Source organism: Schistocerca americana, chromosome 4, assembly GCF_021461395.2.
Source record: "Schistocerca americana isolate TAMUIC-IGC-003095 chromosome 4, iqSchAmer2.1, whole genome shotgun sequence".
Classification (NCBI taxonomy): Eukaryota; Metazoa; Arthropoda; class Insecta; order Orthoptera; family Acrididae; genus Schistocerca; species Schistocerca americana.
In genome coordinates this window covers 423943604-423958434 of record NC_060122.1, presented here as the reverse complement: position 1 = coordinate 423958434, position 14831 = coordinate 423943604, and the positions used below count along the sequence as shown (strand labels likewise).

Below are 14831 nucleotides of genomic sequence, written 5' to 3'. Positions count from 1 at the left end.
TAGATGTAAACTGATTTAAAATCAAGAAACACAAAAAAATTATGAAAATATTGGGGGACGTGTGTGTGTGTGTGTGTGTGTGTGTGTGTGTGTGTGTGTAAACAGAATGATGAATCAAAAGGGCAACAGAAGGTAGATTTAAATTTAATGTCTCAGTGAGTGTGTGGACACTAGAGGAAAAAAAAGTAAAAAAAGGGCATGATGGACTGCAAATTACCATCTCTTTGGGAGTGCTACTGTTGGAATAAGCAAATCCGTTTAGTGAAACAAGAACCCATCTTCTATTATGTCCCATGGTGTGTTGGGAAGGCAGATGAGGCATTTTGATGTTATTGATGTAGACAGCTTTTCTGAAAATATTCATTGTGAGTGAAAAAATAAAGTAAGATATGAGTTTAATACCCTAAACATAAGGTAATTGTAGATGGGGCCCTAACTCGTATAGAAAAAAATGAGCAAATAAATGAAAGAGAATCATTATCACATACACAAGAAACATTTCCAAAAAAAGTTTGGGAAAATCTAAATCAGGACACACACACACACACACACACGCACGCACGCACACACACACACACACACACACACACACACACACACACACACAATCAGGTTTTTAGAGGTGGACCACAACCTTGGATTGGGGAAGGAAATCTGCTGTGCCCTTTCACATGGATCATCCTTGCATTTGCCTTAATCGATTTAGGGAAATCTCGGAAAACCTAAATCTGGATGGCCAGACAAGGATTTCAACCACTGCATCACCTCACTCGGTGCATGTGTAGGTCTTGTTAACAGTGAAACTACCCATGTGAGTAAAAGCCATTACAATGAGGATCATATGGCCTACTAAGGACGATAGATACCTGAAAAGCAACCTCTGTTTTTTTGCAAGATGGGAAATAATGGAAGGAACAAACAATTACTATGCTGACTCACAAACTAGGTCAGTATGATTAGAACTGATAGTGAGAAAACCACATTCACATTTGCCTACAATTGTTATTCAAAATGATTGTTGCAACTGAAAATCCCACCAAGTGTGCAATACATTCTGTAATACATATTTTAGTGTGTGTGTGTGTGTGTGTGCGCGCGCGCGTGTGTGGTGGTAGTAGTAGTAGTAGTAGCAGCAGCAGCAGCAGCAGCAGCAGCAGTAAAAACAAAATAAAAAGCTTACTCACAGCTGTTGACATTTATCGCAAAATTTGTGGTGCATGTAGCCCGAATGTGACAAGTGGTGTGGTGCATCAACAGTGTTGTTTAAGAGTGAAATACTGGACGATGATGATGGTGACAGAAGTGGCTGTTCATTTGTGATCAGCAACAAATTAAAACGGAAAATACACAAAAACATTCATGAGAACCCGTGCTTCACGCCTCAACTGTCAGACAAATTTCTATAGATTTCCCCAAGTGTTTTGCATGACGCCTTGACTAAACAATTAGCGTAGCAAAAGCTGTGTGCTCATATATCAAAACTCATTTCCAGAAATCACAAAACTTAATGGATGACTGCTTCTCCAGATTTGCTTCTTGCGATTGTGTGAGTAGGGTGTACTGGACAGAACTGTGATCAGTGATGAGATACAATTTTTTTATGGTGGTTTAAATGCAAAATAATGGTCAATGGTGTGGGGTCATACTGACATGATCAACAAACCCAAAACAGCACACACAACTTGGTCAGCCAGAAAGTTTATGGCTATTGTTTTCTGAGATGCTAAAAAAAATCTTTTCTTGATTTTATGGTATGAGTAATCTATTCTGAATCCTACTGCGACACATTAAGAAAATTGAGAAGATCCATTCAAAACAAGTGACACTGGCTTCACATTTTTGTAAGAGTTGCTTGGCTATAATTTTGTCAGCAAACACAGGAATAATTGTGTGAGATCGAATGGTACTTTTTGAACACCTGCTCTACAACTGACTTCTCTCCAAGTGATAACCACCTCTTTACATCTATGAAGAAGTGGCTTGGCTCGCAATGCTTTGACTCGTGCAAAGAACTTCCACATGCTGTAATGGGATAGCTGCAATTTCAGGCAGCTGAATTTTACGCAAAGAAAATTTGAAACGTTAACAATAATGGAAATTCTTGAATTTTACACATTGCTCCACTCAGGAATTTGCATCATTGTTGAAGTCCCAAATTGCGTGGAGTGTAGAAATACATAACAGAAAACATCAGTCACATTAGCTTTCGAGCACCAGCCCCTTTTCTAGAAAGACACACATTCATGCACACACACACCCAAATACTCACTCCCTTGATCATGGCAAGACAAATTATTGATACTCAATTATTGGAAGCAGTTGCCCAAGCTGACGGAGGTAGGGAGGGAGTAGGTAAGGACACAAGGAGGAAGTAGTGAGAAAAAGGCACAACAAGATGAAAAAATTAGTACAGAGGGTACAACAAAAACAGATATAAGAACTGGGAGAGGGGGGAAATAGGGGAGGGAAAAGAGGAAGAGGAGTGGGTGGGGAAGAAGAGAAAGGGGCAATATCTGCATGGTGGGGGGAGAGGGGGTGGGGGGGTGGAAGAAGCAATGCAGGATCTGGACAGAAAAACATTGGTGTGGACCTCCCTCAGCTAAGGCAACTGCTATCAATAATCATGTAATGCTGTTTTCTGCTGTGTTTCTGCACTCCACGCATTAGTCCACTATAGATGAATGGTTGCCTTCCCTTAATTTTAAATTTGGAACTTTTTACAGATACAATTAAAACTTTAACTTCAATGATGCTTATGGAGAGAAACAATACGAAAGTGTTTTTTTAAGGTTTTCTACTATATCTGCTTTAAATATTCCATTATTTTATTTACAGTGTAATTGAGGTTACTTTCCAGACAACATAATATGGAATATGGGTGACCAGCAGAATGCTGTTCTTTGCACAATGATCCAAGTTTAAACAGCACTGATCTCATTTTAAGGTGTGACTTAAAAGTCACGTTCTTACGGCAGCAGCTGATTATCAGCTTCTAAATCAGGTTATTATCGCATAAAACAAGGAGTACCTTCTCCAAATTCTCTGGGTGTCCACATTTGGCTAGACCAATATGGCCCAGTTTCTTTATTTTTATACAACAGAGCTAGTATTACAAAGTAAAACCACTCACAAAATTGACAATACACCAAACCAGAGAGTTTGCACCAAAAGAGCTGTGTTACCTGTGGATCCAAAGGCTGTAACAACGTTTTGTGTGGAAAAGGTTGTCAGAGCCAAACTGTAGAATCCTAATGGACTTGATAACATAAGTCAACTGTATCCAAGTGATTTGGAGAAAGCTTTTGTGAATCTGTTACGATAGAGATTTCAAGCCATTCCAGGGTATCCAGAAAATGAGGCCTATAAATCCAGACCACTTGTGATTCAAAGAAAGCCTATTCTAGGTAAACCATTAAAGAGTGTTGCATAGAATGGAATCATTCCATTTTCAATTATTATCTGGCTGATCTGCTTCTAAGTACTGCTTCAGATTTGAAATAATTATTGTTCAAAATTAAGTTCACCAGAAACACAAGAAATGAAATCTTAAATCTGCAACAACAAAGTTATGGGAATAGAAATGCTTGTAACTAGACAAGCCATGTACATTCCTACTCCTTATTTTTCTGCCTTTCCATTCTTTCTAAAGGAACTCCAAATTCAAAACATGTGCAACAGTTGGACCTGCTCTATCTTCCTCCTCCGTCTTCAGTGTGCATTAACTAGACGATCTTCATTTGTTGTAGACAATATATGTAACTGGGCAGATAAAAAAAAGGCAGTGGAAACACACACACACACACACACACACACACACACACACACACATGCGCAGAGAGAGAGAGAGAGAGAGAGAGAGAGAGAGAGAGAGAGAGAGAGGTAGATGTGTGTTCTCCTGCCGCCAATTGGTGATTAAATTTTTTCATCCATCCTACTACATTTAATTTGTTGTAGGTACTATTAATATTCCGTTTTTATTCTCTTTCTGAATAGATACTGTCACCCTACAGCACACCTGCAATAAGTCTGTATGCAATGAAACTCTCACAAGTTATGGTAAAAGAACATACTGAGCAAAACAGTTACAGTACTTCACAATGTCCTCAGAATGTTTGGAAAATACTGATATTAACTAGCAAGGGGACAAAAACAGACAGCAATACATCATTCTGTATATTAACAAAAAGTGTTTAATAACTTATTCTTGCTACACCAGCCATGTGACGAAGTCAATAACATCATTAGCATGCACACTATAGTAAAAAAAAAGAGAAAAGAATTGGTAAGTAAGTTTCCATTATTATACCTCCCTCATTAAAAGGGCAAATAAAAATATAGATGATCATCATAATGAGACTCAAATCACTTATTTTCAAGCTTCAAAGAAACAAGTTAGCTACTAATTTGTTTCCGAGAGCAACTCACGAATAAACAACAAAAACTGTGAGGTAGGGAAGTTTCATTATAATTCAGATATTTATTCAGTGTTCTGTTGCAAGAGTTTCTGAATTATACAGTGTAATGGTAGCGCAACACCACTGTCAAAGTACAAATTTATATAACTATGTTTAATAAATGCTATAGTAAAAGGCTAGTGAACACCTACATACTACAGATCACAGATTCACTTCATTTATAGCAGTCATTAATGTGATTCTGATGAGGTAAACTGAATCCTGATGAATGTTCTTCATATGTGATGAATCTCGAGTGTCAGTTTCTTATAGTACATCTAAGAGATGCTGCAGAATATGGATGACAAGTAATAAAACCAAGAAACATACATGATACTTATGATGAGGCAGGTACATATATTTTAATGTGATGAGATATAAATTTATCTTTCAGAAAGTGAGACTTTATTACCTTTCACTATTGTTCACTGAATGCACAGCCTTTAATGACTGCCTTTTAATCTCTGGCACAGAGAATATTTTATTTAGTAATATTGCACAGCAAAACACAAAACCAATGATGGCAGGTTGAGTTCATTTTAAAAAGGGTGGTGACAACATATTAAATATGCATACCATTCGTTTTCTCATTCTAAAAAAAGATTTGTATTTCACATTGCAACTATGTGCACATTACAACACCATATCTTACAGGACCAGCATCACTTGTACATTATTTACAACAACATATACCTTTATTTATAATTATGAGAAAAATAATTAAAACAAATATTCTCTGTACAAAACAATTATGGTTTGTACACTGTATCTCAATCACAAAACCTATACACAATATTGGAAGGAAAAAGGAATATCGGCTAACTTTTACAATGGTTTAGAACAAAAGAACAGATCAACAGCCTAAAAATCATGCAAATGTTAAACACGTATCAGACTCTCAAAATATAATATTACTATAGTGCACAAAGAGATAGAGTACGGAAGTAGATTTTTGTCATAAAATAGAAAATATGTGCCTTGTGCTTCAATGGAAAAGTTTCTCCCAGTAACAACTGTGTGATTCTTTGAGTTCAAGAGATTAATGCTACTATAAACTCACTGTTATAAATTAATGACTGGATATTACACCATATTCACAAATATAAATAAAATACAAAAAGTCAGTATACTGCTGGGGTTGCACTATTTCAATTAAGATTGAGAGTATGGTCTAGTAAAATGCTTTCACATCTGTAATACTTAATTTGTTTTAACAAATGAAAATCATGTATTGCACCCGAATCATTAGAGACGTATCAATTTTTAAAAATACCTCTGAATTCTTTTTGATATCAGATTTGAATTCTAAGCACCTTGATTGTACACACAAAACAACAAAATATTATATTATTGCAGAATGAGGTACATACACAAATCCAAAAGATGTTTGCATGACCTCGTTAACACTTTTTACCTTCTAAAATCTGAATCTCAGCCATTTGGCCAAGATATATTTTTAGAAGCCATCACAGGAGCTAAAAATGTTGTCTTTTACAACAATCCTGAATAAAAACACTTTATATAATAGCAGCAAATACGTGGCACTTTTGCTGTTAAAGAGCTCTACTATTTCATTCTTTATGTAAAAATTGAGTACAACACTTAAGTTCTCACTTGACTCTAGAAACAGGTACACAGTTTCAGATAAAAAAATGGCAACTTTTAGATCAGCAAAGTGAGATGCATTTTAAACTACATTACATGCATTTGCATCCTACGAATAATTAGGTTCCAACACTGTTCTTACATCTTTTTCTAGTATGACGATACGGCGGCAATGCACAGGTCACAACCCTTTAAAGAGAGTTTGTTCAGTTCACTTATTAAACTTGTGATTGAAAATGTGTTTACTGTAAACTTTTATAAAAAGCAATTTAAAGGTACATAAAATAAAAAAAATAATTCTTTAACAATTTCTGCAAACCATATACTTCAAATAAAATATGAACTTACAAATAAACTGCTATAATACATTTCAACACTTATATGTACAAAAATATTAATCAAGTCTTAAATCAGTAATTGACTTTTGTACACTAACTGCTTCCTGTACTAAAGCTGACTATACACTGTGCAAATATACAAGACAATCTAAAAAGAGTTTAAATAGCTCATCACACATTCTTTTTATATACCAACAACATGAGAAATAAAACAAAAGGGAAACTCTGATTTTAGATTAATTTAAAACACTTGGCAAAACACTACTGGACTGGAAAGCTGTTAAAATGCCGTCCATTTTGTCCGCGGCAGCTTTCACCTCCGGTGGGTCAAACTAAGTGATAGAGGTCCACAGCTATCACACCTGTCCCTTGCTGCCACATCCAACGTTAAAAAGTAAAAAAAAGTATATTTAACAAAGTCATTAACAATAAATACTACGCATGTAACTCTACACACCGACACACAGGCAAAGTGCAGTCTAGATGTATGTTGTTCTTGCACACAACTGTTTGAAAGATAAACAAACTGCATACCAGATTCAGCATCTGAAATTTCATTTCCATAAATACAGTGTGAATGGAATACACAGTTGAAACAAAAGTTGTGCTGCACAACTCAATGATTAAAGTAATGAGTTTATCAAAGAAGAGAATTTGTAGAAGACTTTTCTTTAAATCCTTACATCAGTATTCCATCTATTGGTATGTACCAGCTGACCATTCTCCCTCACACATTTGTAACAATAAAAAAGGAGGAGGAAATCTTCAGATGCTGAAAGTGGCCAATGCACGTGCCCGCGTACATGGTCCATTGCCTGGGCCGGGTGTAAGTGTTCATCACCTTACTTCACAGCCAGTCCCACCCTCACTATTTTCTGTTAAAGTCACTGGTGCACTTTTCATCACATAACCTTCTTGACAACGCGCTATCTTTAACCTTATGGGACTCACTTTAGACGTCCGAACATCTGGAGGAGCGGGAGGGTCGGGGGCTGTTGCTGGGGCAGCAGATGGAGGTTGAACTGTTCGTTCCACTGTTTTGGTCAAATCTCCCTCTACAGAAGGGACACTTGCATCTGCTGGAGGTTCAGTAAGATCTACAGGTACTGACTGTGGCACATCACCAGGATTGCGCGATTCTAACTGTGGTATCAATGGTGTTACATCTGTCGTGCGTTGATTTTTTATACGAATCACAATCTTGGGTGCTACCTCATCTTCTTGAGGCACCAAATGGACCTCATGAACGGCAAGTGGTTGCTGTGACTGTTGCTGTCGTCGCCTCTTGCCTTCCTTCTTCTCTTCTTGATCGAAGTCCTGCATAATGCGTCGTCGGAACTTCATGCTTTCTCGTTTGAGCTCCTCTACAGAAGGTGCTGCATTGTTAGTTGGTGCTAACCTCTTCTTTGGTGGGCGTATGCGAAGTCGTTTCTCCTCGCCGTCAGAACCAGCCGCTGTAGCCGCAGAAACAACCCCGGCATTCCCTGCAGATCCTATTTTTATCCGCAGAGTGGGTGGCTGAACAGGGGCTATTGCAGCAAGCGCAGGTGGTGGCGCTTTCGGAGGACGACCACGACGTCGAACGGCAGGAGCAGAAAGGGCTATACCGCGACGGTCGGCACCTGCTCCAATACTGATGTCATCGTATGGGCCTTGCAACGGTGTTCCCGTGCCCTTCCCACCACGCCGTTTGCGCTCCATATTCGCAGCAGCATCGACAACTGCCTTATAGTCTTCACGTGTAGGAATTGATGTCATGGATGCAACAGCTTTTGGTATGGAAATAACAGCACGCTGTGGTGGATTGGCAGGAGGACCAGGTTCTGGTCCTGGCTCAGGACCACCACCTCCAGGTTCATCCAGATTGCGCTCTTGGGTCCAGTATTGACGCAGTAGCTCCTTCTTGCGCATACGGCGCAAACTGGATGTTCCAGCTGAAGAAGTCTGTGACCCTGGCGGTACAGAACCAGCAGACTGACCAGCCAAACCAGCAGTCAGTGAAGCAGAGGAGTCCAACACTGGTGCAGGCCGCGACAAAGGAGTTGATGTTGCATAATTTGCGTCCAAGAATGGTCCCTGTAAGATGTGTTTTGCAATTTTAGTAACAATTCAGGCATAAACAACAATTAAATGAAGTTCTGCACTATGTAATTCTTCAACAAATCAGTATTTACCACACCATTAAATGAGTGTGCCGTGTCTCAATACTTAATACATAATGTGAGTTTTTTTTTTTTTTTTTTTTAAATGGCCAGCATCCTCTTTAACCCTCAAGCAAGCACGCCTTTGTACAAAGTGTGCCAATCAAAAATAACATGTTTTTTATTGTTCCACTGTTGTTTTACAATTGCAAGTTGGTACCTATTCCTTCATTATTGCTTTAGATATCACAGTATTAAGTTGTGTTGTCATACATCCAAATCAGCAGCAGTAATATAAAATAAACTGCAAGTTATGTGAGAAAAAATTTACAATCCATGCAAGAAAATGACTAAGTTTCTGACCTATCAGCACAATCCCGCAATCAGGCAGTTATCTACGAGATAATTAGTAATGAAATAAGTGATGGGCAGAGACTGATAGAAATGTGCTGTTTAATATTTCTAGTGGGTCATTATTGCGGGATAACACTTGCATGGGGCAACAGAGTGATGTAATGAGAGGTTTATTTTTAAAGTAAGATCTGGGTTCAATGCTACGAAAAGGATAAACTGCTAGTCATCATATAGTGGAGATGCCAAGATGCACACAGGCAAACCAAAAAGACTGTAAAACAATAAACTTTTGGCCAAAAAGGCCTTCACTGGAAGTAGACCCAACACACAGCCACACACACACACACACACACACACAGGTGCAAACACACCGTCTCTGGCTGCCAAGGCGGACTGTCCGCAGCAGCCAGAGAGAGAGAGAGAGAGAGAGAGAGAGAGAGAGAGAGAGAGAGAGAGTGTGTGTTTTGTCTAATTCCAATGAAGGCCTTTTTGGCTGAAAGCTTACTTGTTTGACGGTCATTCTGATGTGCATATCTGCAACTCAGCATCTCCGCTATATGGTGAGTAACAATGTAACATTTTCATAATATTGTTAATATTCCATCCAACATTGTCTATTGTTTAAGATTAAATTGTGCTATTGTTTAAGATTAAATTGTGATTTTGCTCATATATGTTTCCCTTGGTACCATAAAGATAGCTATTCTTTACATGTGTACCAAGTGAACCGTGCGATCACTCACATTACAAAAAGATCAAGAGTTAATAATTGAACGAATACAGATTGATTCTTTCACTTTGCATTGGAGTTTGCACTGAAAGTTCCTGGCATATTAAAATGCCTTTGTGAACTGGGGCTCAGAACCTGGAACTTTGTCTTTTGTGGGCAATGCTCCTACAGACTGAGCTATCTACACATGATGCAAAACTCACACCCATACTGCCGCTAATACCTTTTTCCTAATCGCCAAACGTCACGGAAATTCTCCTGCACAGCTTCTGGGGCTAGTACTACTGCAATAAAAGGTGGGTCATTAGTTGTGCTTGAATAGCTCAATCGATATAAGCGTTGCCTGTGAATGGCAAGGTCCCAGGTTGGTTTACTGATCTGGTGGTATCTGGTAACCTACAATATCTAGTCAACTTTCTGACTCTTTGGTTCATGTTTAATAACTGTTAAACTCCTTGCCCACTAAATATTTACTCTGGCAAAAGAGGAAGAGCTTCTACAAATTTCTTCTGCATTTAAGAAATGATATTTCTAGTACAGCAGTCAATTGGATATTTGATGTTTTTGAGTCTGTAAAACATGCAAGATGGAAATTGGTGGAAAAGGGGGTTATAAAATAAATTTGTAAAGAGACTGCAATTTCCATTAACATTTTCCATGAAAACAGTTGTTACTACTCAAGCTAACAGAGTATCACAGTGAGAGAAACATATCATAAATGTATTAACTGATTTTTACAAGCGCGTTTTTTCTTCTGTTTTGAGAATATAAATTAGATTCTCTGTGGCACTGTCAAAGATACAATACCATCAATAAATGTATTAATATGTTGCAACTAATGATAATTTGTGCCAGACCGGAAACTGAACTCAGATTTGCAGGAAATCCAGATTTGGGGTCCAGATCTGGCACAAAGTTTCATTAGTTACAATATATTTATTATCTTACATTTCCTATCAGTTCTTCACTAATATTTTATTGATCAATGACTACAGCAGTGAAGAGTAATTTTACCATATTATGAAGCCTGAAAATGGAAAATTTGAACAGTATGTTATTGATGCAAAGAAAATCATAACTTGGGAAGGGGTGGGGATGATTAATGAAAATTTAGCAATAGGTGGCACTTTAAGTGTCAGAATATGTATATCAATAGAAATGTGGCACAGTGTTCTTCCTCAGTTTGTGTCTGAGACACCCAACATGGCTGTCTCCATGAAGGATAGCATGCTGTTGGTAAAGCCAGTAGCCCTGCAGACATTCTGGACAATCATTGTGACAAAGAAAGGCACCAGTTCCAAAATATGCTAAGGAGCTGGAGAAAGATTACAAAATTTGAAAAGACAGGTTCTTTTGAAGTGCAATGTGGCAGGAGGAGGAAAGCAGTTGATCCGGTGCCTGTTTAAGATGTGGCCGCAGCATTGCACGAGAGGTCGAATGATGGTATATGAACATCCAGTGCACAGGGAATTGTCCCCAACACTGGACATGCCTGCAAGCACGCTGCATAAAATCCTACAAAACGTCCTGCATTGCTATCCGTACAGAATAACCCATATGTCCAGGAATTATTTCCTGCTGACCTGCTAGCAAGACAAATTTTCACTCTGGAATTTCTTGCTCATGTGGAAGTGGACAATGAATGGTCATAGAACATTCTGTGGACAGACAAAGCCCATTTCCGTCTCCAATGACATGTCAATATGCAAAACTGCAGAATATGGGCAACAGAAAATCCACACGCACATCAAAGGTGCCTGCGAATGTGACTGTGTGGTGTGTGGTGATGGCATTGTTTATTGTAGGGCTGTATTTTTTCAAGGAGATGAGTCCAATGGGCACCGTTACCTGTAGTGTCATGGGTAAATGCTATGAGAGTCTTTCGCGAACCACAATTCCAGCCCTTCAACAGCATAGATACGTTGGTAGTATCATTTTTATGTAAGATGACACTCCTCCCCACACTGCACAGCCAGCGAAGTGGCAGCTGCAGAGGCATTTTGGAATTGCTAGAATTATCAGCTGTCGTTTCCCTCGCCTGTACATCCAGATCAGCTGATTTTAATCTGACTGACTTCTGGCTGTGGGATTATCTGAAAGATGTTGTGGTCAGTACTCTAATTACAAACATAGCTGAAACGAAAGCAAGCATTATAGAGCGCACCCTGAGTGTGACCCCGACACATCTGTTGTGAAATGTGCTGTTTCTTGTTTACAACTTGTGGCAGGAAACAGTGGACAGCATATTGAACATATTGTGCCAGTCTCATGACAATTAGAAACCAATGTCATTTGCTTTTTATGCTGCTTTTGGCCCCAGAACAATTCAAAACCGATGTCATTTTGCTTTTTATGCATTTTTTGGCCTCAGGACAATTAAAAATTGATTTTCTCCATCCAATGTGTTACGACCTTGTCATAGTTGACTGCCAAACTTGTGTAGTCATGCACATTGAACAAACAGTACAGACAGTGTAATGTGCAACTCAAACCACAGCCATTACATCACAATTCATCTGCCATTTGCATCATTTGTAGCTGCCCCCATTTATATTAAGATGCTTACAGTGGCATCTATTGTTAAAATTCTGGTACAATTTCTTTTGTTCCATGGCATTACTCCTTGCATCAATAATATGCTGTTCAAATTTGACATCATTCTGAGCAGTGATTCTCTTTCTACAGCATTTTGAAACTGGAACTTTAAGTATGAACAACCTGTACATTTCAAGAGGGGAAAACAGAACACAAATGTCTCTATTAGACATGATCATACTTTGAACAGTTTCGACACATAAGACATATAACACATTTTTCTACAACATGCTTTTGTTCAGGTACTACGGCTTATGTAAACATTAAAACTGTGAACAAGTAATAATTCTGCTTCAAAATGTTACTATTCCCTTCACACTTAAATATATCATCCCATGCAAACTATACTGTGATACTAACACATCTATTCTTAGGTTAATATCTACGAGCTTGGTACTCAATAGCATCTCAGTTTCCCATACTATCTCATTCATCCAGTCCATATAAATACTGCTGAGGCTTCCTCATTTCACCCATACTTTATACACGGAAGAGCCAAAGAAACAGGTACACCTGCCTAATATCGTGTAGGGCCCCCACGAGCACACAGAAGTGCAACAACATGACACGGCATGCAGTCAACTAATGTCTGAAGTTGTGCTGGAGGGAAGTGACACCATGAATCTTGCGGGCTGTCCATAATCCACAACAGAACGAGGGGGCGGAAATCTCTTCTGAACTGCACATTGCAAGGAATCCCAGATACGGTCAATAATGTTCATATCTGGGGAGTCTGGTAGCCAGTGGAAATGTTTAAACTCAGAAGAGTGTTCCTGGAACCACTCTGCAGCTATTCTGGACTTGTGGAGTGTCACACTGTCCTGCTCGAATTGCCCAAGTCTGTTGGAATGCACAATGCACAGGAATGGATGCAGGTGATCAGACAGGATGCTTATGTACGTATCACCTGTCAGAGTCATATCTAGACTTATCAGGGGTCCCACATCACTCCAACTGCACATATTCCACATCATTACAGAGCCTCCACCAGCTTGAACAGTCCCCTGCTTACATGCAGGGTCCCTGGATTCATGAGGTTGTCTCCATACCTGTACATGTCCATCTGCTCGATAAAATTTGAAATGAGATTAGTCCGACCAGGCAACATACTTCCAGTCATCACCAGCCCAATGTTGGTGCTGACGGGCCCAGTTGAGGCGTAAAGCTTCGTGTCGTGCAGTCATAAAGGATACACGAGTGGGCTTCCGGCTCCAAAAGCTCATATCGATGATATCTCGTTGAATGGTTCACATGCTGGCACTTGTGGATGGCCCAGCATTGAAATCTGCAGCAATTTGCAAAGGGTTGCACTTCTATCAAGTTGAACATTTATCTTCAGTTATTGTTGGTCCCGTTCTTGCAGGATCTTTTTCCAGCCGCAGCAATGTTGGAGATTTGACGTTTTACCAGATTCCTGATTTCACGGTACACTCTTGGAATGATTGTATGGGAAAATCCCCACTTCATTGCTACCTCGGAGATGCTGTATCCCAATGCTTGTGTGCTGACTATAACAACACGTTCAAACTTGGTAACCTGCCATTGCAACAGCAGTAACTGATATAACAACTGGGTCAGACACTTGTCATGTTATATAGGTGTTGCCAACGACAACGCCGTATTCTGCCTGTTTATGTATCTCTGCATTTGAATACGCATGCCTATACCTGTTTCTTTGGTGCTTCAGTGTAGAATTGTCCCAATCACTAAGAAGCATGTTGTAAACTTGTATCCACTGCCCATTTTATTTAACATACCTATGTCATTTACGTCACACACTGTAATTAAACTCCTCACTGACATGTACACCAGTTGACTAAAACATGTCAACACTGGCCAGAGTATGGACTTCGTGATTTCACATACAGCAAGATAACTGGTAGCAGTAGGTTCATTTACCACTAAGAGAAGTTGATAGATTTTAGCTTTGAATGGTGGAGAGTGGAATGTTATACCTCTCCTGGTAAATAAATTATTTAAGTGCTCAATAATGCCACATGAGGATGGTATGAGAGTGAAGCTGTACCCTGAAACTGGCCACAGGGGCAGTATTATTCTGAGATCTAATGACAAGGAAAATGTGGAATCTAGCCAAACATGTTTAGTAAATAATAATTAGACCCTAGAAACTACAAGAATGGTTTAGTTCAAGGAATTTTCTTAAGTACGAAGTCTGAATGCTGGCATTACCTGAAACATCACTGTAACTCTATGTGATGACCAGATCCTAAAATGCAATCACATGACTGACAGAATATTACAAGATTGTTATCCTGATAAAAGATCAGTCCTAGCTATTCTTTATTATGGATATGGCAGATAGTCTAGTTAAGTTACTTTTTGGAAATCTCTACTCTCCACATATTCAGTTGATTTTCCATTGAGAACGAAGTGAGAATAGTTATAAATAATTTAGGGGTAAGGGCAATAGCTTAATGAATAGCAGAAGTGTTGAGTCATTAACAGGCACAAACAAGAATGAAAACTTTGTTAGCTTTCAGATGAATCCCCTGGTTGACGAATCAATGCCTACTACTATTTGGGGAGTTATTATCTTCACTCCTAAATTATTTAATTTCTGCCAGAACTTCCATACCATGAAGAAGTATTAATT

The 14831-nt window shown here is 38.9% G+C and overlaps 1 protein-coding gene across 1 annotated transcript in view; it reads right to left on the bottom strand.

Moving 5' to 3' along the window:
- Positions 1 to 4261: 4261 nt before the first annotated feature.
- Positions 4262 to 14831, bottom strand: part of LOC124613098 (PHD finger protein rhinoceros) — a 246420-nt gene continuing 235850 nt past the window's right edge. The window contains exon 19 of the mRNA XM_047141692.1: positions 4262 to 8473. Coding sequence (XP_046997648.1) covers positions 7235 to 8473 — 1239 coding nt within the window. The 3' untranslated portion in view covers positions 4262 to 7234. The remainder of the gene's footprint in view (positions 8474 to 14831) is intronic.